At 35.2% G+C, this 26,822-nt stretch overlaps 1 protein-coding gene and 1 long non-coding RNA gene across 2 annotated transcripts; one reads left to right on the top strand and one right to left on the bottom strand.

Moving 5' to 3' along the window:
- Positions 1 to 2,667: 2,667 nt before the first annotated feature.
- On the bottom strand, positions 2,668 to 9,648 carry LOC149806938 (ceramide kinase-like). The gene is made up of 11 exons (XM_089959941.1): positions 9,457 to 9,648; positions 8,705 to 8,893; positions 8,129 to 8,257; positions 7,424 to 7,487; positions 6,847 to 6,992; positions 6,169 to 6,243; positions 5,609 to 5,755; positions 5,169 to 5,369; positions 4,540 to 4,724; positions 3,987 to 4,153; positions 2,668 to 3,242 (listed from the first exon to the last, which is right to left on the bottom strand). Exons 1-11 carry the CDS (start codon positions 9,557 to 9,559, stop codon positions 3,200 to 3,202), a joined length of 1,449 nt encoding a protein of 482 aa, XP_089816067.1. The 5' UTR covers positions 9,560 to 9,648; the 3' UTR covers positions 2,668 to 3,199.
- On the top strand, positions 7,499 to 19,273 carry LOC149806937 (uncharacterized). Its single transcript, XR_016421362.1, has 3 exons — positions 7,499 to 7,839; positions 13,956 to 14,029; positions 19,152 to 19,273. It is a non-coding gene; the product is annotated as an uncharacterized LOC149806937 (long non-coding RNA).
- Positions 19,274 to 26,822: the final 7,549 nt, after the last annotated feature.

Below are 26,822 nucleotides of genomic sequence, written 5' to 3'. Positions count from 1 at the left end.
GATTAGCTGCAATGCCACCTTAACCAGGAAAGATGGTCAGTCTATGGGGCGAAGTCTACGTTTCGTATGCAAAATATCACCTTGAAATCTTGGATGGGCCCCTGACAACGGTGACGTCATACACTTTGCGTCTAGTTCAGCGCACGGTTTAAAAATATATCGTTTAAGCGCACACTCAACAGGTATGGCATATAACGTCGAGATAACCCCCAAAACAATATTCGTTACGAACTAGGTCTTTGACTAAGTTTCAAACTCGGTCATTCATTCAGTGAAATATATTCAGTTTCACTCCAAATCACAGGTTTTACCTATGACGGACGTGATTCGTGCATGCTTCAGAACCAGGCCGTAGTGGGTTCTGCTACATTTCAAATAACACCTGTACTCGAGTACAAAATGAATTGTCATATATCATATTATAAATGTGACTTGACCTATTTTAATATGACATTGCTTGTCAATTAGCACATTTACCTTTTTGAACATGGAAGTAATTTTCTCAATTTAGGAAGTACTAAACTAAATTCATAATACTAATAAAAGTAAGATGTCCATCAAATGAAAAATTGTTTGTAATGTGATCATACATTTTGCCCCGAATTCTAAATTTAAACAAGTATCATTCAAGAGCAGAATTCGAATTTTGACCTTTGTACAGAACAGTATATACCTGTCTAGCTATTGAAGATGTTATGTATATTTACTTCATATTATGCGATTGACCTTTGTACAGAATAGCATATGAAAACCTAGTTATTTAAGATGTTATGTAAATAGAATTTGCAGTATGTGATTGACCTTTGTACTGAATTATATATGACAACCTAGCAATTGAAGATGAGTATATTTAATCTGCATTATGTGATTGACCTTTCTACAGAATATTATATGACAACCTAGCTATTGAAGATGTTACGTATATTTAATTTGTATTATGCGATTAACCTTTGTACAGAATATTATCTACCAATTTAGCTATTGAAGATGTTATGTATATTTAATTTGTATTATGCGATTGGCCTTTGTACAGAATATTATCTACCAATTTAGCTATTGAAGATGTTATGTATATTTAATTTGTATTATGCGACTGACATTTGTACAGAATATTATATGACAAGCGAGCTATTTAAGATGATATGTCTATTCAATTTGCATTATGTGATTGACCTTTGTACAGAATATTATGTGACAACCTAGCTATTGAATATGTTATATATATATTGAATTTGTAGTATGTGATTGACGTTTGTGCAGAATATTATCAATCAATCAAGCTATTGAAGATGTTATGTACATTGAATTTGTATTATGTGATTGACCATTGTACAGAATGTTATCTACTAGTCTAGCTATTGAAGAAGATAAGTCTATTTAATTTGTTTTATGTGTTTGACCTTTGTACAGAATATTATATGACAATCTAGCTATTGAAGATGATATGTATATTTAATTTGTATTATGTGATTGACCTTAGTACAGAATATTATCTACCAGTCTAGCTATTGAGGATGTTATGTATATTTATTTTGTATTATGTCATTGACCTTTGTATATAATATTATCTACCAATCTAGCTATTGAAGATGTTATGTATATTTAATTTTCATTATGGCATTGACCTTTGTACAGAATAGTATCTACCAATCTAGCTATTGAAGATGTTATGTATATTTAATTTGTATTATGTGATTGACCATGGTACAGAATATTATATGACAACCTAGCTATTGACGATGTTATGTATATGGAATTTGCATTATGTGATTGACTTTCGTACAGAATATATATATATATATATATATATATATATATATATATATATATATATATATATATATATATATATATATATATATATATATATATATATATGACAATCTAGCTATAGAAGATGTCATGTATATTTAATTTGTGTTATGTGATTGACCTTTGTACAGAATATTATATGACAACCTAGCTTTTTTAGACGTTATGTATATTCAACCTTTGTACAGAATATCATATGACAACCTAGCTATTGACGATGTTATGTATATGGAATTTGCATTATGTGATTAACTTTCGTACAGATTATTATCTGATAATCTAGCTGTTGAACATGTTATGCTTATTTAAAATATGTTATGTGATTGACCTGTATACAGATTATCATCTACTAATCTAGCTAATGAAGGCCATTTGAAAATAAATCAGAGTTTGTGGTAATTGTTGCTGTGAAAGAGGAATTTTATTTTAAATCGTGTTTGTGAAAAATGCAAAGATAGAAAGATAAGATAAGATGAGATGAGATGACATGAGATGACATGAGATGAGATGAGATGACATGAGATAAGACAAGATAAGATAAGATAAGATAAGATAAGATAAGATAAGATAAGATAAGATAAGATAAGAAGTATACTAGTCATAGTGTTTCTAAAGGTCTACAGCTTCACCTAAGGGCGCATATTTTACACCATGCAAAGGATCTTGCCATTAAAATAATTTTTCCCTAACATAAATACTTAAAATGTATAAAAAGAAACTGATTTATGACTATTTTTTAGATTTTGAATCAAAATGAACTTTCAACTTTATACGTTCTGGCTATGAAATTGAAACTATTTTGAACCATCTTTCAACGATTCATAACTACATACAATAACCACAAAACACTGTGTATGGGTTTCATAACTTTATATTTCTTCAAAATATGTGTGTGTGTGTGTCTATGTGTGTGTGCGCTGTTGTTCTTGTTGTTTCGTCTACTTGAGGTAGTTTAACGAGAATTTTCTTCATTAAAATAAACAACTAGAAGAAAAAAAATAAAATTAAAAAAAATATATTGCACAACCCTCATCACTATCATTGTTATTGCACAAAACCATTCCAATCGATGTCTAGAATCCCTTGCCACACAAGTCGAAAACAAAACATCTGCCAGTAAATAACAATCCCTGTAATCCGTGCGTACTTTTCGGTCGTTGTTTAATCCCTGTCGGATTTGCGTTTCGTTTCGAGCTCTTGGTAGAGCATTCTACCCAATCATTAACATCTTGCCGTCTCCATGAGTACATTGTTCGGCTGAGACAATAACGATTGCGGAGATCAAGCAAAAGTTCAGACAAAAGTTGATCTTGAGTCCTGAATCACACTTTTGGATATGTGAAACAATGCAAAACAACTTCACATGCATGCTCTTGTATCGTCACTATCATCCAACTCTCCCAAATACGGGCACTGCGTTATGATGGAGTCTGTAAGAAATAACATAGTGTTAGATAAATGAACATTGTTCCCAAAGTTTTCATATCATTAGAGCTGATGCGGGAAAACATTTCAGTTGTAAAGTGTTTGTTGTCCAAAGAACATCATATAATGAATATGAAAGGAATGAAACTGGATCTATTTCATTGGGAATGATACGTGAAATTTGAAGATGGATAAGTACCGAAGCCATCCTGTTTGATTAAAGTTAAATCCTTATCCAGACATGTGCTCAGATTCCCGTAACTTGCTTTGATTTAAACTAAAACTTCAAAGGTCGATCACTGGGAACGAAGGAATACAACGATTTTCAAAACTCAGAGTGTTGAATAAGATATGAAAATTTGCTGACGTGTTAAATTTGTAATTTGGTTCACTCATCACTATATATCGTAAGTGTCTCTACATAAAAACTATTGGAAACTCGTCCTCTCCCGTCCCACCGCGCATGCTAAAAAAAATTATGTTTCTCTTTGGAATGAAGCGAGTTTGTTCTATATCTGTATTAACCTGAATTATGATCTTAAAGGTATCTGTTGCCATTTAAAAGAAAATGGAAATTAAACAGCAACAACAAAATAAACCCCAAAAAGATCATTGTGACCAAACATGATTCTCAATAGACAAAGGACGAAGGACGAGCTTTAGTTCTTTATATCACACATTCTGAGATCACAATGGCGGGAAAGGAACATTATTGAAGCGAATTCCCCATCAAAATTTGAATTACATACCTAACATCAAACTCTGGATATTCAACTCGCAGAGCTTCTCCGTCGCAGTTAATGTAATGGGGCTTTTTCAGTTTTTTCTCTCCACAGTCATCTATATAATATGGAGAACATGGCAGCTTTACCCTGTAACCACGGCAACGAATATCTCGGATAAATTTGAAATCCCACTGAAATGATAAAAACGGGTATCATAAGTAAATAGTGCGTGCCACAAGGATTTGGAAAAAATATGTACTGAAAATATGTTTTATTTCTTGATAATAATTTGATTTACGCTTTGTAGTCTGTACAAATTATTATTCTGCGACATCCTAAAGTAAAATATTGGCTTAAGACATTTAAATATAAGTCGTATGGTGACTATGATTTTCTGTAAAATTATTCAATAAAATATGTGATTCTCTTTCCAGCAAATTCCAATATTGATGATTTAGTCCTCAACAATATAATTTCTAGTTATTAAAGTATTATCCGGCTACAGTTCTTTATTATTATTATTATTATTATTATTATCATTATTTACTACCATACTATTTCAAATTATACTACTTACACATCCGGGCTTTTGTTGCTGTAGCAAACTAAGCTGGCTAACATGGCTACTGAAGCTGCATTTGTCGGTAAGCCAAACATGAAGAGCGCCATCTCCGAAATAAGGCACCAAGTTGCCATCCTTTTCTTTCTGAGTTACAACATAACTATCGATCCCGTAGACATGGCCTGTTTCTTTAAGCCAACCTGAAAAGCGAGTATTTATTATCATTATTATTATTATTATTATTATTATTATTATTATTATTATTATTGATATTATTATTAAAACTAGACTGTGTATAAAATTAGTAATCTTGGTATATTTTCAATTCTGCCTGTCGTAGGTTTAACATGATTGATGGCCAATTGGTCTTACAGAAATATTGATATTACAAATAAATATGACCGTCACTTTACCCACTTTTTATAGCATATACATAAAATAAGTTTTTCATTTACATAACTTAAGAACTCAAGCGCAAGTGTTACATTTTTTTTTACAGAATTTCAAAATAAAACAACCATTCAAAGAAAAAAGAGACCATAATATGCACATAGTTGTGTGAGAATCTGATAGAACTCCTTGATACAAATTTAATGAAGCAAATAAATAGAAGAGTTATTATGCAAGTAAAAAAAAAAAATTACATTTCTTGTCCTCAGCAAACTCCGGAGTTGAGTTAAGTCTTAGCACTGCCTTTTCGAACTGGTAACGCGATGCCGGCAGCGACATCTGTCGGGCGAATTTACGACTTTTATGAATAGCCTTCACTTTATGTGGTTCCTCTGGAATGAATTCAACTTCTACATAGACAGATTTTCTCTTCAAAATTGTTCCCAGCGGCACAACTGCAATAAATGTATCATTGTTCCATCAGTAAGTAATCGCTAATCAATATTTTCTTCAACACAAATAAGTGTACTACTTCATACTTTTATTTATAGAAAGTGGAGATTTCAAAGCAAATGATCTTAACATTCAAAACTTCTTATAATTATAAAACGCGACGATTTATTATTATTATTATTATTTATTATTATTATTATTATTATTATTATTATTATTATTATTATTATTATTAACTTACTCTTATATCTTTTTGGTCCCAGCCATCTAAATTTCTCACAGTCTTTCATCATATCTCCGCACAAGCCAAAGTCTACAATTAGTCCGGCGTAAGAAGAAAGTGCTCTCCCCTGATGGACGCTTACTGCATTCGACAGCAGATGGTCTCCTGCAAAGCCAAATTAATGTTCTAAAAATAATTGGGCAGTCAAAATCAGTTTGAAAATTACACAAAAAAAATGACACATTCGCATATATACTTGTATCAGTTCTTTGGATGTGGCCGTGTTTTTAATATAATCGGTGTCCATACTTAATGGCGAAGATCATACTAAAAGCTAGGAATTGTTTACTTTATAAAGAGGATATTACACTTGTTGTATGACATAACTTAAATAACGTCAAATTTATAATTTTTTTTAAAAACAATAGCATTTGCTGTGAAATTTTACTTTTGACAGACATTTAAAAAAAAATTAATTCCAACATGTCCAACATGCTTTATCCGTCTCTCCTACACCGTAATACACCCACCTTATGCTTACACTTAAGAAAGGAAATTTCGAAGACATAGATACTTACCAAGAATGATCTTTATTACTGCCGTCTCGACATCGATTGTTCCGTGAAGATACTGCACTAACATGTTTCCAGATCCTGAAATATAAATATTTACAGAATTTAATCAGAAACAATGGTAGCTCAGTGGCGTAGCATGCCATACTCGTGACCATAAAAGCGTGGGTTCGAATCCCGCCTAGATCAGGTCAGATCAGCTGCCGTAATTTATTGCTTGGGAAGGCACTTTAGTGATATGCCCTAAACACGATATAGTTTGTTCTGTGCTGATGTTCCGTGAATCACCAATAAACAAGTTTCTGAGAATGTTAGGCGGTCTTATTACAATAAATCACAACTGGGTTAGATAAAAATATAGACAAAATAAACTTCTTGAATTACAGACTCGATATTAAAGACTTTGATAAATTATCGTATTTAAAGATCAATTTAACTGAACGCTTCTTTCTGTTTATGCTGATGCTCAGATCTTTGACAGCACAAGTGACCTTTCTTGAAATTATGTTACCATCTTTTAATTTGCCATCAATAATTTACAATTATATATCATATTCAATCTGCCATAATCAACATCAATTTTGATTTATGTTGAATCGTTTATAGTAATGCAATCATTGCCTTCCTCTGTAGTCGCCGAAGTTGTATGATATTTAAAGCAGGGATAGGGACATGGAGAGTTACCTGCTGGAATTATGCCTATTGGTAACGTGGACGCTGATAACGGTGCATCCGGGTTATTATAGTCAACTTGGGCGTCCTTCTGTAATCTCAGCAACAGTCCGTTCATACACTCAGAAAACATACCATCACCACCGATAGCTACAAGACTGCAATAAAAAGAAATAAAACAAAATTGAAGACAAATTAAAATACAGAATGTCTTTTATATACAAACTCAGAGATGTTATTAAGCATGTGTTGAAAACAGTCAGTTGTGTATGGGAATGCCTAAAATTTCAAAATGGCCATCGAATTAATGGTCGTAATGTCCATTTGATAGGCAAGTTAATTCTTATATGAAGATAAGATAGTACATTATTTTCCATGTAGTATAAACACGCGCTCAGTACTGAGCATTAACCTCTGAGTAAGTAAAGGTAAATTTATAGCGACATTCAGCAAATTAATGAATGTTCTACTGTGTAGTTGTTGTTTTCGAGCTTTTGTAACAAATGAGGAACTCCAATGCTGATGCGTCGTCTTATTAAAAAAAACTCAAAACGATTTTCGCAGTGAAAATTTTTAGTTGACAACTTACCCATCCATGAGTCTTAGATCATAATTTTCCAGAAGTTCTATTGGCTGACCGGGCCTTTCTGTTTCTGAATAAATAAATAAATAAATAAACAAAATGAATGTTGTAATTTAACTTCGTATATGACTGATGTGATGAACATAAACCCTGTATATGCCCTACCTCTAGTGTATCCGTACAGACGATGCTACTATTTAAGTTACACATCCGTAAAGAGTATAAAGTGCATGGTGAAAGTTATTTTTAGCGGCAGGTAGAGTCAATTTTACACTACACCTACTGTGACATTGGGAATGGCAAGCAGCAAGTGAATTTCAAACTGTATAGATATCGTTACAATTTAATTACTGGTACGAGACGACCTTGAACGTTATTTCCAGCGCTACTTTGTCAGTAGTTTTTACCTTCCTGCCTAAAAGGTACTTAGGGAAAAATGTAAACGATTGAAAATTCTCACTAAAAACATTTTTGACCTAGTTAGCCGCAAAAATGCATGGAAATTGATATTAGGTCAAGTGGGAAAGGCGTCTTAGGATTGTGCAAAATTAAGTTAACCCATATGAGCCAAATCGACCCAAAGTATGGTAAGCAAACATATTAGTTAACTAATGAATCAATGAATTATTAATTAATTAATTATCTGTGTGATTGAGAGTTAGGTACATGGAAGCAAATGTGATAGAAGGACAGAAGATATGACAGACTTACCAATAACTTTGAGCGATATATCACACAGTTCGAACAAAGGTTTCACCACATTGTGGAAAATGTTGACACCCTTTCTGTGACCGCTGTTGGGATTGACAAACACCACTAGTCGCTTTGGGCGATGGAAGCCTGGGAGGAAAACAAAATCATTTAATTTAACATTTGCAGCTAAAGTGAAATTACAAATATCGTCCATTTCAGGCAAAAGTGTGTTGATATATCGTATGAAAATTAAGTATTGTAGAAAACTAACACCAGTTACAAAAAAAAAAAATGAAAATGAAAATTCGCCGTCCCACTTATCCTGTGCATTAAGGGGATTTTAAGCATTGTTATTTGGTAGGGGTCAGCGGAATTATCAACGAGTCACATTTTTTTCCCTACATATTTCTTAAAACTGTATAATTGTTTGTTATATTCCTCCCTCTCTCTCTCTCTCTCTCTCAGTAAGATTGTAAAAAAAAATTAGTTTGAAATAACATAGAAAAAATGTTAAATTTGTATCAGTCAGGGTTATTTATTTCATACTTTTACCTTTGTATATTAATTCTAAATTAAGTTTACTTAAGTACGTACTATTTAAAATAGCATCAACTGCATCTTTAAATCGCAATTGTTGGTCGGTTCCACCCGTTATGATGCAACTTTTGGTCCTAAGAACCTTTCCCTTGCCTTGAATAAAATAATGAAGAACCAGGTATGACTTGAGAGTTCCTGCCTTCACGTGTTCTTTCAGAGCCAAAACTTCACCCAGTTTCAAGCACACTGAAATAAATTTTGTAAATAAATAATCACCTTTTACCTAATATTAATGTCAAATTCACACTATTTTCTTAGACACAGTTAGTTTCACAACGTCAGCATCCAAACAAAACTGCTACTATTAGTAAATGTTACCACTTTTACCATTAATATTAATTCTACTAACAACAATTTTGCTACTACTTTCTCTATGGCTGCTTAGTTTCATCGTATCTGTGAATTGTTGAGACAAAAAGGAAGAAAGAAAAGAATCACATATCACTGTTTAGACGGTGACGATTTATGCAATATTAATATTTTAATCTCAATCATAATCATAATTAATTCTGCATTTTTACATTTTACCTTAAAAACGATATTAAAAAGTAAGCATGCATAATATATGCACATCTATTTCTTATGCTTAATTTTTTTTTCAGGATCGGAACCACTTAATCGTCTTGATAATTACTCAGAAACGAAAATATATATCTTCCTTAAAACTTTTCATCCTACTTGCAATCTTATGGGTTTTTTAAAAATCTAGATGAAATTTCCAAAAAGTCAACAAAAAAAAAGACACTAACCGTGTTTGCCCGATCCAGAACTATTCCCGCAATTGAAGTATTCTTTCTTTCCATTATAGCTTAGAATACAGTTATCTTTTTGCACCTGTATCGTTCCATCCATTGCAAATTATTTATCTTCTATCTACGTTGCACGTTTATGATCTACTACAATGTGTTTACAGATTCATAATGCGATAATTGTAGGCCCGCCGTCAATTTATACCTTTTGTCAAGGCTAAGCTAAACCGTAGCCTAAATATAACAGCCAACCACAGTGCATGGACCTCACGATGTTGTCAGTTTGTACCGTGCGAGGGGATTTACCTAGGTTCGGCTTAAGCCGGAACAAGCTTCTTCTACTTTACACGAAGGGCCAAGCCGAGGGAAATCACTTAATATGCGTTTCCTGTCCACGTACCACCTGGCTCATACCCGTACCATAAGTCTGCATTCTTTTATGCAGATAAGAAATGTCCCTTGATAAAAATCAACAACCTTTTATTTCCTTTCTACATAGTTTTCAAGACGAAAAGATGATAAATAAAATGTTATCAATAGAATCGTGATTCTCTTTGCATCTTATTTATTTTCTGTTATCTTACGGAAATTGTCATACAAATTGTTGCACACATTCATGAATATTTCTTATCGACCAGGTGTCTCTAAAAAAAAAAAAATTGTATACTCGAGCATTATTGTCTGTATATCTGCATGTTGTTTACCACATCAGCCCAAACTATATGCAACCTCACGAAATGCTGCCGTTAAGTTGTCACTGAGGTAACCATCAATGGTCCCAGGCAGGGGGCGTGGCTACCATATATCAAGAGTGTGTAAAGCATAGGGGCCCACGAATTATATTTTTAGACTATAGATTAGGCAGGTGCCTATCGAAAAGCTGTTTGACCCATTGATTATTGCCTCAGTGTGGATTGAGTACGTGGACGGGTGGCAATATTGGCATATGAATATGCAATAAAAGGCGCGGGGTATTTTGCTAATTTGTTTTTATGCATTCCTGACTGAAATAAATATTTCAACATTTAAGTTTATTTTATTTTAGTATACAATTTCAAGATGTATCAACATTTTTTTCCAGTGATTTTCGGAGGCTTCTAACGTTTATTGTTACATTTGTATTTGTATTTTGAAGCTCTTGTCCCAAAAAAAATGTTTAACCAGGAGACTGTGATGTATTTAAGTGGCAAACTGAGGACGGTTTACCACCTTTCTCGTAAATTGTAAGCAAGGCTTTGGGTGTATCTCATACCTGTATAAAGAAAACAACAGTGGGCCATCAAAGAACCCTTTCTGACGACACGCTGTGGGAAATAATTGAAAATAATCAAAAGAAAGCTCCAGGAGTATACAGGGCCGTAGAGAACGATCATGGGTCCTGATGTACGAAACACCAAGGCCTCTCCTAGTTCTTGTTCAAACAAAAAAAATCTTTTATAAAATAAAAAAGTGTTGTTCAGCCCTGGCCCCGTTATGTGCCCGGGCGCCGGGGATATATCCCCAGTTGCCTCCCCCCTTGTCGGCCCGGGGGGTATATACGTTTTAATAGTTAGGTGTTCAACTCTCGATTCCATCGCCAAGGCCAGTAACTCGAACGAGTGTAACAAGGGACAACCAAAAATAGTAACGCACTTTGTCGGTTGTAAAACAAAAAAAAAATCATAGCTTACAGGCAACTAATTATTTAGGAGCTACTGAACCAGCTTATGTGCGATGTACATTAAATACCATATTTACAGAATAGAGGTTGGGTCGCTGATTGGTTGACAATTGTTACTGGTAAAAGTTAATGCAAATTTTCTGAAGAATTTACGTATCGGTAAATTGTACGCAATTGTAGTTTTGATCTAAAACTATTTTCTCTTTATCGCTGTCGTTGCACAGATAATACTGGATGTAAACGGCGTGATCGCACCGGACCCGGTTTTTACCGTGGGCACCCGCATGAAATATTTTCTAGCGCAGCGTTTTAAACGTGTCTCTTAGATAGCTAGATTGTTTACATGATGTAAGCGTGATTTGGACCCGGCTAGACCCGAACAATTTTTAATTTTATAAAAGACATTTTTTGTCTGAACAAGAACTAAGAGTGGCCCGGGTGTTTCGTACGGCCCTGAATATGATCAAACCCTCTGTCAGCAGTTTTCTTAGCCAGTTAGTGTGAATGTTTTTGTAATCTGAGGAATAAGCTATCAGGTCTATATATCTGCGGCATTGCAATAAATTCTGCCGACGCCCCCCCCCCCCCGTAAAATTTAAAACTGGGGCCCCTCTCAATAAAATTTCATATGATTGACGTTACGTCTGGGCCCATATTGCGATGCCACCCCCTCCCTCCCCGCCAACTCCCCTAGCAGTTGCAATGCCACTGCTGTGTATGAGGATGCAACAGAAGGCTTCAATATAAACCCGTTCTCTTTTTTTTTTATATACTCTCATCGAACAGGTACTACTGGATGTCAAAAGCATGATCTCACCGGTCCGTATTTTCATAGTGGCAAAAAGAAGAGAATTTTTGTCAAGTAGAGCATGCTGCCTAAATATCCTTGTTATTGCTTGTAACGTCTCCGCTTGGATAGATATATTGTTCACAGGACGTAGGCGTGATTTGCCGGTCTTAGAGTATAATATAAAGTAATAGCAACTTAGCTAAACAATATTACGGTAAATTCCTCGTCTGCACCACAATGACTCATATTAGACAAGCAAATAATTTTTTTTCAGTGTAAAATTCGTCAGTTATTTCACTAATCACAGGTACGGAAATAATGGCATTGCTTCAAGAAATTAAACGTTTTATCAAATCTTGAAATAAACATCATACATACAAATATTATATAGCAACAAATGGATTTGGAAACTAAAATATTAAAATGGAAGATTGTTTACTTCAATACAAAACGTGGGTAAAACAGCGAGAACATCGTCTTTGATGTGAGTTGAAATATCTTATGGACCCGATTGGCTGTCGTACAAAGAAATAAGGCTGAATAATAGTCTGGTTCCCTGATTAGTATGCTCCCTGCGTTGCCCTCCGCTATACGCAGGGATCATACTAAGCAGGGAACCAGACTAGATGAATACTAATCCGAGTCAAATATACTATCTATATACAAACCACATATTGATATGAAATCGCATTTGGAATAAATAAAAAGGATAGTTATTTACGAGGTGGTTGTTGTGGCAAATCAATTGGCATTTAGAGCAAGTATGTGGAGAAACACTAATTATGTTCCTAAAAATGGCAAACAATACTTTGTGTCAACGGAGTAAATGGGTGATATTTTCAAGTGTAATGCATTAACATACAACTTAAAATGTGTCACAATTTTCTCACGTTAAACATTGGTCGCGATACTCTCACAATGCAGGAGACAACCCTCGCACTGGCATAATGTGGAACGAGGTTATACAAATTAGAAGCGATGTTCGCTCATCGCCGCAGACAATCCTCACACGGCTAAGTGGGCGGTCTTTTCTAACTGAGAGGAGTCAAAAGTGATGAAATTTCCAACAACTATTTCAATTTTGAGCTTCGGCGGTTAATCCAATGCAATAATTTACATCACAGTGATTCGTATGAAAACTATGAGTATGTCAATTTGGAGGAATCATTACCAAATGATTCTCTCTCACACACTTTCTCTGTTGAATAAATAATTTTATCAAATCCTCTTATTGCCTATTTTTATTCCGCTGATGCCTTTGCAAGATGTTTTACAAAGAAATGTTCTGTCTTTTCCTTTTTGAATCTCGCAAATAAAAGCTGATTGGAAAGTGGTATTATTACAATTCCCAATAAGATATAGAACTCACGTTTGAAACACAAATAAAAACTTATATTGTATACAACTTTGAATTATACCATGCCAAACGTTTTCTACCTTTTATGCAGGATATTTGAGCTGAAATTTGATCAATGAATTTTCACAGCCGTGTCTACTGGAAACAACTGAGAGTGAATATTCTATTTTGCACATTTTTTTTTCTATGTAAGTTTAGGCACTGACTATAGTCGGTCGCTAGGTAAGTAAACTAGAATGTTTAGTGAAGTCGCCATTTTAAAATTTGGATATGATATACTCAGTTACAACGAAAAATGTCCAAAACTATATTATTTAGGACCTTAATAGAACAAATATCTTTCAATACTTTCCTTAGCACTAATTTTGTTATAGTTAGCGGATTTTAAACCGTGAACCTTGACATGATTTCGCTGTACCAGATATTGTCTTTAATATTATAATTATAAGAACTATTCTTAGCAGCGAGTATTGCAAAGGTTATTGTTATTCAAACATTACATACATACATACATACATACATACATACATACAGACAGACAGACAGACAGACAGACAGACAGACATACATACATACATACATACATACATACATACATACATACATACATTCATGCAGACAGACAGACATGCATATTTTATTTCGCAGGTGGTGACAAGTCAATAATTCACGTGTGTATGTTTCCTTTAAAGGTTGTCAAGTCATTCAATGCACGAGTAATCTCCGTACTCTGTCGCAAGAGAGGTCTCCAGGAAAGTTAATGGAGGTAAGGACTGGTTAAGCAAGTCTTTACACCTCTTTCTCAAAATTGTTTCTTCTGAGACGAGAGAAAATGTCTTTTCCAGATACTCTTCCAAATTTTCTTTTGAACATAGCATCAAGCATTTGTCATGTTTTTTCTGCTGACAGCATTCGCACATCCTCCCGTTTGTTTCCAACCCCCTACCGATTTTGAAATGAAAAGCCGGGACACAAAAGTGCACAAAATTTAGTCCTATCATTCATCAATTTATAATTTCTAACCTGATATTAGCCAGTGGGTTCTGACACCGTCAACTTGTTTTGGTCATATTTTGTGATTGTTGTTCGATCAAACGTTTGCCAAATTCGGCTTTGCCTAATTTACTCGGTCCAGAAATGGACGTGTTAAACGAATGGCGTGCACACGATGCCTCCAAAAGTTGACGATCTAACTTTTATCGTCATTCGCATTGAGAACGTAGCAGACGGATGCAGCCATATGGAATTCATAAATTCTGAGACTACCTTCAACGGAACAAGATATTTCGTGAATTTAATGCATGTTTAGCGTTTTTCAAAAAGTGTAACAACAAAATCCAATTTACATTTCAGTGTACATGAATTGAAAAATGAAAAATACATAAAGCATATACGATTCCGTACGTGAATAAGGTACAAACTGATATCGCCAAAGGTGCATATACAAGTAGATAAACAACATTCTCGATCTGTTTGTGTTTCATGGAATAATGTACACGCTCTCGTGTTCTTCGTCATTCTTTTCTATCTGTACACAACTGCTACTTTGGCAATCTTGAAGTATTTCTTGCTCTATGTTGGGGTCTTCTTCTAAATTTGTTGGTTTAACCACCTAGCTAAGCACACTTCTTAGTAAGTATAAAGCGTGAAAAAGTCCGATGATTGTCTTCTTCACACATGAGGTACACGATTTGTCTCCATCAATATTCTCAACACTTTCATCACAATTCGGCTTTCCTGCTCAAAATAAAATTTCGGCAGTCATGTCTTTATTTCATGCAATGTTCATACATTATGCACAATGAATGTGCTGGTTAATGAAATCCGAGAAAAAAGTCACTAACACGCACACCACACATTGTTCAACATTCAGTAGAATCGTATGTGGAAATAATTATTGTAATTATTTTTGTAATTATACAGATGTAAAACTAATGTGGGGTAAATTGGGTCCTGAACCAAAAGGATGACAAGTAATGACAATTTCATTGATTACAAAACTGGCGGGGGGGGGGGGGGGGGAATCCCGATAGACTATGTTTTTCTCTCTTTTTCTCTATTTAAAAGGAAAGATAATTATAGTATAGGCTGGTCCATAAATGTATCTTGTATCAAATAAATTATATCTTTGTTATCATTTTACACATTTATATTCGAAATTTAAGATAACTTTCAGACATATTTTGCTACCAATCGTCTTCCTCAAGTGTCTAGTATAACAAGGGGGATGAATTGATTTTATTTTGTTTGTAAGACTTGACTTGACTCGTTACAATATAACGTTTAAAGTGTTGCTGTGCAGCTAAACACCAAATCCAACAAGACATTATCTTGCTGTGAGAAAAGTTCATGGATTCGATCGACTAAAGCGATTTGACTGCCTGAGAAATATAATTGATCCGTCCCATTTGGCTGATAGACAACATTTATTGAAAGGAGATAAGCATACACGGAAAAGATATTCAATGCCGAAATGCTTATCTCTTAGATATATCGTCATTACCCAATTCGTATCACGTAGGTGTTATTGTCAACCTTGGACAACCGGATCTTTGAACAGTGTGGAGATTGGACACAATGTTATGCAAGTAATATATCCATTTGCTTTCACGCGAACAGTATCGTATTCCCTTTGTATGATTACAATAAGCTATTCCGATTTCTAAATTGTGCATGCAGACGAAAGATTATATGAGGAAGGCTTGATTATTTGGACCCAAAATAGATATAGGTCAGGCGTCAATATATGTTCGGTAATGTTCCTTCCATATTGTGGGGAACGGAACGTAGGGATAATTTAAGAAACAAGTACATGCATTAGCATATAGGAAGTTTGAATTCTCGTGTTTGGAGATGGGGGAGAGGGGTGAAAATAGTTTGAAAATAGGTTTTTGTATATATTTGTGTCTGTTTTAAATGTCAGTGGGTCGCAAAAGCTAATTTATACTAGCTTTACACAGTCTGTTTGAATTATATATCATCATGTCTAGGGATACAATTACAATAATGAAAATCAGTTTTATTCCTCTATTATAGACACAAACTGATTTATATAAATAAATACAGTTGGTGTGATGTCCAAATGTTCATTTAACTCAGAGGTTCACTTTCAAAGCAGTATTATTTCTAGTTTACAAAGTCAAACTAAATTACATACGTGTGTCTTCCTATTTTATTCTAAGTGTGAAGATTTTTCTGTACACTTTGTAAAGAAATGAAAAATAGACGCATCGTGGAGCTGAAGGCATGTGTTTTAAGTTAGTATGTCAAGCCGATCAAAATCGAGGTGTCCCACATAACGGATGTCTCACAGTCACCATACCAGGCCATGTTCTGTTGACATCTCGATTTACCAAGCTAAATACAGCTTTCACAGTTTTGAAGTGATATATATGATTCGCAACATATTGTTTCGAAAGTGTTATTCCTGACTGTAAAGTTTCGAATTTTGACTTGTTTTGAACCTTAAAGTTGAATGCATTCAGCTTTAAAATTTTATCACATTTAAGTCAGAAAAGTCTTCTGAGACGAGTGAAAATGTCTTTTCCTGATACTCTTCCAAATTAACTTCTGAACACAGCATCAAGCATTTGTCATGTTGTTTCTGCTGACAGCATTCGCACATCCTCCCGTTTGTTCCAACCCCCTACCGATTTTGAAAATGAAAAGCAAGGATACAAATGTGCACAAAATTTAGTCCTATTATTCACCAATTTATAATTTCTAACCTGATTTTAGCTAGTGGATTCTGACATCGTCAACTTGTTGGCGTGTCAACCTAAACGGAAGCTTTCAACGTAAACAACCGAAGAGACTGCTCACTGTCCTTTTCTGGTTTCTAGAATAGTCCATGTGACTAAAAACTGTGTCGTCTGCTTCCAATGCTTGCGATGTTGAGTTTTAATATTTCCAAAAAAAGTAAACGAATAAAATTGAAGAACTACTGTATACATTTGCTCAAAGACATGTAACTCCAACATTTACGGAATTATTGACATTATCAAAAATAGTGAACTACATGTCATCTGTTGCTTGAAAACATAGACTAGCCCATGCAAATATCGCGACCATTTTACTAGAGTAACTCCAGTTCGATTGGAAACACCAACAAGTTGACAGTGTTTGGGATCCCCCGGTGAGAATCATTTTGAAAGTTATAAACGGATGAATGAAATGACTTAATTTTGCGCATTGTTTCTATCTTAATGTCATTTATTTTTTAAATAGGTAGGAAGGTACAACAAAAGGAAACAGTACTTGAATACAATAGGATGATCTGTTTTTCATCCATCACGATGTTCTATGGCCAGGTTGTTGATTATTTAAACCAAGACAGTATCAAAACAGGAGAATATATATTGTTCTTGTTTATGGTCATCTTGACATCCTGACCATCTTCGCTAGCACGGTAACGATATGATGACCCTATCCATATTTTGGCATATCGATCAGATATGTATGTGCGTCGGCTCTGTAAATTTCATTGGATGTGGCGGCAAACCACCGCATCCATCCAAACTTAAGTAGTTCATGATCGAAACAAGGGGAACACACAACTAGATTTGACTGATAAATAAGTAATGTTCCATTGCCGGCTCGTGTTTGTACAAATACTTTTCACTCAAACACACCTGTAATGGATTTTCTCTGGCAAGTAGTCATATATTTGATGTCAACACTACTGGTTAGTTGGCATTACATACTAAGGGATGCAACTCATGGAAACCAATAGATGTCACTAGGACAAAGCACTACATTATCTGTTCGATCCGCAAAGGTGTAGATAGGGTCAACATATCGGAACCTTTGCTAGTGAAGATGATGCATCATGAATGGATTGCTGTCTTCTTCGTATGGATCAAATACATCCTCATAGCTTAATTCCATAGGTTCGTCATCTTTCATCTCTTACAATATTCTAACAATGTTGTTACATAATGCATACAAGACGACTTTACATGTCATTGCCAAAGCTACTGCAAACTGATGTTCCACATGAAGCTGGCCCGAATGTATAACTCACTTTCATTTCTTGGAATCGACGTCTGTCCACTGTACATGTTCTTCGATATCGCGCACGTCATCCTCTTTCTTTGCCACTTATTACTACTCATTCCAGTAAAAGATATTCCTTTTAATACTTTATAGTTCTACGACACTTGTTTTCAATTTATGATTTTCAGTAGTGAACAGTGTTTCAGTTCTTTTTGTAAAGCTTGGTTCAGACATTTGATGCCGTTGCATGCTTGCCATATTAGAGTGTGACAAGGGTGACACCACTTTGGTTCGAAACCAGATTTAAAGAGCACAATAGCTCTCAACTTGTTTTGGAAGGCAAACGAACTACTCAAACTTATTTTGAAAACACAAAAATGACACAATGCGAATATTTCTAACCACGACTGTAAGCTGCCAAATTAGACATGTCGGCTAAATATGTTGTCATTGATGATCGATGCTAGCTACTTTCGGTAGACCTCTGAAAATGTTTACGTCGAATGTTTTGCGTATCATGTACGCCGATTGTTCTTGTAAGGACTGCAGCACATCCTATAAACGTGCACTTTTAAGTTTGGTTTTAGCAGCACGATACAATTTTGGAACTCCTCCGTAAACAGGAGCATGTGCAAGATTGTAGTAAATGCTAGCTAAAAGCGTCTCCATGATGAGATTTGCTGTTGATTTTGCTACTGCTCATCAGTAAGTTACCCAGCGTGTCGGACGAGTAATAGAAGTAGGACCGATCATCATTTGTGGGGTGACGACCTTTGCTTGTGTCTTGATATCTTTTTAATTCCAGTGCTCCCTTCGTTCCTTATTTTTTCGTTTGCTAAAGAAGGTGTCGATATTATGTTTTGACCGAACCTTTCATTTGTTTTGTCGTCTAGGATTATGGGACGGTGTCAACAAAGGAGCTGCAATCTCACAATGTATTTGAGCAGACGGACTTTGAAGACTCCTCATGTGTCGTCTTTAATCCCCATGACTGTGAATGTTTTGGTCACTTTTTGTGATTGGTGCTCGATCAAACGTTTGCCAAATTGGCTTTGCCTGGTTTAATCGGTCCAGAAATGGACATGTTAAACGATTGGCGTGCACACGATGGCTCCCAACGTTGACGATCTAACTTTTATCGTCATTTGTATTGAGAATGTAGCAGACGGATGCAGCCATGTCCATGGAATTCATAAATTCTGAGACTGCCTTCAACGGAACAAGATATTTCGTGAATTTAATGCATGTTTAGCGTTTTTCAAAAAGTGTAACAACAAAATCCAATTTACATTTCAGTGTACATGCATTGAAAAATGAAAAATACATAAAGCATATATGACTCCGTACATGAATAAGGTACAAACTGATATCGCCAAAGGTGCATATACAAGTTGATAAACAACATTCTCGATCTGTTTGTATTTCATGGAATCAATTGATTCTGCACCAAATGAATCAGGTGCTACTTTCATCACTGAGTGCTCCTGAGTCAAGCCTGTAAAAATACTAAAATTGCATCAATAGAATTTTGTCTGCATTTTTTTAAATTACAGATAGGATAAACTCTCAAAAGATATTTTTACTAAAATTTTAATTTTCATTATTAACCAATTATGGACCACCAAATCCATAAATACTCTATTATTTGTTCACCCATTTTTAGACTGATTCACAGTTCTTCCGTATTATTAGTACCGTGTGTCCTATAGTGTTGCTGTGCAGCTAAACACCAAATCCAAAAAGACATTATCTTGCTGTAAGAAAAGTTCATGGATTCGATCAACTAAAGCGATTTGACTGCCTGAGAAATATAATTGATGCGTCCTATTTTGGTGATAGACAACATTTATTGAAAGGAGATAAGCATACACGGAAAAGATAATCAATGCCGAAATGCTTATCTCTTAGTTATATCGTCATTACCCGATTCGTATCACGTAGGTGTTATTGCCATCTTTGGACAACCGGATCTTTGGATAGTGTGGAGATTGGACACAATGTTATGCAAGTTATATATCCATTTATTTTCACGCGAACAGTATCGTATTCTATTTGTATGATTACAACAAGCTATTCCGATTTCTGAATTGTGCATTTAGACGAAAGATTATATAAGGAAGGCTTGATTATTTGGACTCAAAATAGATATAGGTCAGGCGTCAATATATGTTCGGTAATGTTCCTTCCATATTGTGGGGAACGGAACGTGGGGATAATTTAAGAAACAAGTACATGCATTAGCATATAGGAAGTTTGAATTTTCGTGTTTGGAGATGGAGGCGGGGGCGAAAAGAGTTTGAAAATAGTTTTTTTGTATATATTTGTGTCTGTTTTAAATGTCCGTGAGTCGCAAAAGCTAATTTATACTAGCTTTACACAGTCTGTTTGAATTATATATCATCATGTCTAGGGATACAATTACAATAATGAAAATCAGTTTTATTCCTCTATTATAGACACAAACTGGTTTATATAAACAAATACAGCTGGTGTGATGTCCAAATGTTCATTTAACTCAGAGGTTCACTTTCAAAGCAGTATTATTTCTAGTTTACAAAGTCAAACTAAATTACATACGTGTGTCTTCCTATTTTATTCTAAGTGTGAAGATTTTTCTATACACTTTGTAAAGAAATGAAAAATAGACGCATCGTGGAGTTGAAGGCATGTGTTTTAAGTTAGTATGTCAAGCCGATCAAAATCGAGATGTCCCACATAACGGATGTCTCGCAGTCACCATACCAGGCCATGTTCTGTTGACCTTTCGTTTTACCAAGCTAAATACAGCTTTATCATTTTTGAAGTGATCAATATAATTCGCAACATTTTGTTTCGAAAGTGTTATTCCTGACTGTAAAGTGTCGAATTTCGAATTGTCTTGAACCTTAAAGTTGAATGCATTGAGCTTTAAAATTTTATCACATTTAAGCCAGAAAAGTCTTTGTGAAATTTCACTTAGACCTTTCTTCTTCCCCCGCCCCCGCCCCCCCCCCCCCCCCCCCCCCGTCAGTGTTAAAACTTGAAAGCTTGAATGTTTGACTCCGTGAGATTGATGAGGGCATTGCTACGCTGTCCTGAGAAAGTAAACATTTGAGCTACCAACCAATACCGCTTGATAGGAACCCATGTCCAATTATCCTTTTGAAAGGGAAATTTATATGCCAGTACTTCACAGATTCTATGCTGTCTGACTTCTGACAGATGAAATGATTATCTTGGGAAAAATTTAGAAACCGTTGCTTACGATTGGCTAGAGTAAATTAAGGCGTACACTTTGAAAATAATGTGAATTTAAAGTGACGACCTTAATCGAAATTCTTTAGTCTAAAATCATGAAAGAGGAGAAGTGACTCTGAGGACGCCTAAAAAGAACAGTGCTTTCCTCGTTAAACAAGAAAAGGTGACCAGGTTGCTGTCTTGTAACAAAGGACAGGGTTTAGTGCTAGGACGCACACTGTCTGGAAGAGAACCGCTTTAAGGAACATCTTTCTGGGGAGAGACCTGACAGTCCGAGGATAGACATCTAAAGAAAAGAAGTGACCAGTTCAGAATAAAGGACTAGGTTGTCAAGGAAGGGGTGAAGCGTAAAGAATAGGAAGGCTCGAAGAACCAGGAAGACGTTGATACACGGTCACGGGAGAAAGGTGAGGCAATCAGTCGTGGACATTGCGCTCTTTTCACCACTTGATATTATGATGAAATAAATATAAATGAGACACTGCTATTAAATTCTGCTGATATAATTTAGATTGCATTATAATTGCCGCTATTAATTTGTTTTGATTAAATTTGTTATTTTTCTTGTCTAAGCGGGCTCGTATTGCATTATTTCTTCCCAATATTCTTGCTTAGTTCTCTGTTGAAATTCTATCTTTCCACTCCCACCGGGCTGTAATCTCGAGGGAGGTCACCTGCTAGATAACGCCAGCCAAATCCAATGAACCACCCCTCTTGCTAAGAAGACGACGTTACACTGACAAAAAACTAACGTTTTATCTGATGGGTTCCTAAACAAAATGGACAGATAATTCCAAAAAGTCGCAAGAACGTGAACCTTTCCAACGGTGGAGTAGAAAGCACATACTCAACTGAGAGATAGGGAGGGAAAATTTTCAATTAAACGTATGCAATTTTATTGGCAGGGTTCGCATACTTGAGTTCAAAAGGTGGGAGATGGTGGCGGGAACATGTCGAAGCATCTCTTTCTACAATACCACTGTCAGATCTGACCATTCCGGTGGCCTAGTGGTTAGATTTATAAAAACGGTGCTAACATCTGCCTTGCTTTATGCTCAGCATTAAGAGGTTAGTGTTAGGACTTGTCGGACTGGTGTCAGGATAACATGACCGGGTGGGGCATCATGCTACATGTCTGTGGCGTGATGCGTTAGTGCTAGACATCACTATACTGCAGACATCGTAGCGATATGACTGACAAATTGTTAAAACTACGTTAAAAATCCAACACACGCACACACACTGTCAGATCTACATATTATATTTAGATCTCAGCTTTAATCGTACTAAGTTTTAATCGTAATTGTGTCAAATGTATCCAACTATCACTGCGAGGGTATCAAAATATCACATCAACCGTATCCAATTGTCGTTACAGCACCAATTCGTCTGATTCAACGCTAATGTGAAAATAAAATTTACCATAGCAAAAGCTTGCAGGTGAAATGGTATTGCAATATCGTTGCCTTAGGAAACAACACTGATGCAATGGACAATTCTGATACTCCTTCAACTATTCTTGTACTTACCACACACCATAGTTATGGCAAGTATTTTCTAGGGCATATATATGTTTAGGAATCGAAAGCCTGGTCTTCCATCTTCGTGCCAAACTTTTGCATGTGGAAAGAGAATATCGTAACTTTTATATTGACATTTCATTTATCGCGGAAATGCCAAACGAACGTACTACGAACAATGAATAAGGATGTTTTGTCTGTTTTAATTAGGAAGGAAAATAGGCGCAATATTGAGGCATCGTTTTCAAAGCCTAAGCCTCGTTGGTAATTTTCTAGTTTATAATTCACGTCCCTGTCAATATACAAATTTCTACATAAAGTTTTAATTTACGTGACGGTTTCACACGATGTTTTGTCTTCTTGACACGGTCGTACTGAAAGATTAAGGTGTCACACTACATTGCTTTAGTAGTTCTTCTGTGAAATTCCCTGTTCTCCTTTTAAGGCAAATCATGTGGTATGAAAATTATGTGAAAAAATAATCATTTACTTTTTCTACTGCAATTAGTGTTAATACATGTAATTACGTGCGGCGTTAGGAATACTGATTATGTTTCGGGTATATTTCTGCTACTTTCCTTTGTTCTGTCTTCATTCCACCGGAAGGCTTTATCACCCATGTGCTGATGACGATAAAATAGAGAAATTACTCCGTGAATTTCTATCCAGTTGTTTAAAATGAGATGTTTAAAATGAGATATGGTTACGAACAGACGGACGAACAAACTAAAGTTATCCAATATCCCCAATATTTTATTTTAAGAGACACGGAAAAATACAAACATGCGAGTTTCATTCTTTTGAAAATTTGCTTTCTCTCGGGTTGAAAAACGTTGACAGACTGTGCAAGGAGAACTATGTCTACTAAGGCGGAGAAAGGATAGTGTAATATTCCCATAAACTACAAAACACATGTTTTGTTCACACTGTTATACCTATTTTACTGTATATGTATGATGTTTGTGCGTTTGAAAATACTGAAATATTAGGAGCCTATTGATATGTTCTTAAGTGAAAAGAAGTACCCCAAATTGTATTTATATGGTGATCTTTGTCGTTATGTCTTTTATATAAGTTAAGAACTGAATTATTAGCTTCTGAGGAAAACTTGTTTTAGGGAGAGCTACACTAAATTTAACTACGCTATGTACAAGCTCCTTGTATTTGATGAATCAGTGTAGATGCCCTAGTACATCTTCCGAAGTTTATAAGGTTTTCTTCTTATAAAGATGTCTGAATTCTGGTGCTGTAATAACAATTTACCTGTTAAAGCTGGTAAAGGATTCAATGTTCCTAGTGAACAAATAGTGTGTTTGTTTTGTGATATAAATACTAATGGAAATGCTGTTTGTGTTACTGAATGCCCATAGTTCGGTAATAATAAATAATTCCAATTGTGAAGTCACCACGTTTTATTCAGTGTGGTTGGAGAGAACATGCACAGCACAGTGTGCTTCAATGGCGCAGCATCAGAGGCCTTCCCAGTCATCAGCGGAGTCAAACAAGATTGTCCTTGCGTCGACGCTCTTCGCCATCTTTTTCTCCGTGCTTCTCCAGTACGCTTTCAAGGGCTGCAGCGAGGGAATGTACATCCATACCAGGGCTGACGGAAAGCTGTTCAACATCGCCCGTCTCCGTGCTAAGACTAAAGTCACAGAGGTACTCATCCGTGAACTGCTCTTCGCCGACGATGCAGCTTGGATATCACACACGGAAGATGGACTTCAGCAGTTGGCATGCCGCCTCTCCCACGCCTTTAAGGAATTTGGAATGACCATCAATTTGAAGAAAACGAACGTCATGGCGCAGGACGCAGACTCTCCTCCCTCCGTCACCATCGATGGGTACAACTATTAAGTAATCAAGACAGGCCGATACAATATCAATGTATAAATTACAACTAATACAGACAGGCCAATACAACACCAATGTATAAAACTACAACTAATCCAGATAGGCTGGTACAACATCAATGTATAAAACTACAACTAATCCAGATAGGCTGGTACAACATCAATGTATAAACTGCAACTAATCAAGACAGGCCAGTACAGCATCAGTTCATGCACTACAAGTATCAAAAGAAAGACAGGTACAGCATCAATATATAAACTACAAGTAATCAAGACAGGCCGGTACAATATCAATGTATAAATTACAACTAATCCAGACAGGCCAATACAACACCAATGTGTAAAACTACAACTAATCCAAATAGGCTGGTACATCATCAATTCATACACTGCAAGTATCAAGACAGACCGGCACAGCATCAATGCATAAACTACACGTAATCAAAACAGACCCGTACAGCATCAATTCATGCACTACAAGTATCAAGAAAGACCGGTACAACATCAGTGTATAAACTACAAGTAATCAAGACAGGCTTGTACAATATATATGTATAAATTACAACTAATCCAGACAGGCCGATACAACACCAATGTATAAAACTACAACTAATCCAGATAGGATGGTACAACATCAATGTATAAACTACAAGTAATCCAGACAGGCCGATACAACATCAATGCATAAGCTACAAGTAATCAAGACAGGCTGGTACAGCATCAATGCATAACTACAAGTAATCAAGACAGGCCGGTAAAACATCAGTGTACAATCTACAAGTATGGAGAGGTGAAAAATAATGAAATTGTCCTCGATTCACCTTTGATCTAGAATCGACTTACCCTTCAAAATAATAAAGTGAGAATGAATTACAACAATAACTGTTACAACAAGGTATTTTTTAAAAACTCTAAACTGGACTAAAGAAACAGCACAGATAGCTTTATCCGACACCGCTAAACGGTCTCTTTGTTGGACACTTCAAGCTTTACCAGACACTGCTAAACGGCCTGTTTGTTGGACACTTCAAGCTTTACCAGACACTGCTAAACGGCCTCTTTGTTGGACATTTCAAGCTTTACCAGACACTGCTAAACGGCCTCTTTGTTGGACACTTCAAGCTTTACCAGACACTGCTAAACGGCCTCTTTGTTGGACACTTCAAGCTTTACCAGACACTGCTAAACGGCCTCTTTGTTGGACACTTCAAGCTTTACCCACTACTCGTTTTAATACGTATTATGATGAAATTAATGTTTATCTTGATGTTTAAATTTTGATAGAAAATTTGGGAAGGGTTTATTACTTTAAGCAAACTATGCTTGCAGGAAAAGGTAAAAATAGTTCACGTGTCAGAAAAGAGGTCACGTATAATTATTAAACCTTTAGATGTATACGTCTAAATCATAGCAGTACATACAACTCAATTATAGATAATTGCTTCAAAAAGCGTTAGATGTACATCTCACTAAGAGCTCTCAAATCTTTAAATTAAAACGTGACCAGTGTTTAAAATATATAAGATATTCGTTTTAATATTTATATCCTGTTGTAAATAGTCTATCGTAATATTTTTAATCTACACTTTGATCGTGTTGTTGTTTTATCATTTAATGTTCTATTTTGATAATCAAGAATGTGTTAATATCTTATTGTATGTGTACTCTGTCATCCGTCAAAGGCACGTTTAATGGATGCACTATCTTGGTAATTGAAGATGTTTTTATTTCGTATTGTGTAGGATTTATCTTTTTCCCTAAAACTACATATCGTAGTATTATTTAAAGCCCATTATGTTATTCTTATATATCTTTTTTACGTGTATGTTTTACTGTTATATTTAATTATTTTAATCGAAACACTGAAAAATCATTGATTCCCTCTAATCTATAATAATAATAATAATAATAATAATAATAATAATAATAATACAGATAATAATAATAATAATAA

The sequence above is a fragment of the Sinohyriopsis cumingii genome, chromosome 1, assembly GCF_028554795.1.
Source record: "Sinohyriopsis cumingii isolate HCF-2022 chromosome 1, ASM2855479v2, whole genome shotgun sequence".
Taxonomy (NCBI): Eukaryota; Metazoa; Mollusca; class Bivalvia; order Unionida; family Unionidae; genus Sinohyriopsis; species Sinohyriopsis cumingii.
This window is presented reverse-complemented; position numbering and strand designations above follow the sequence as displayed.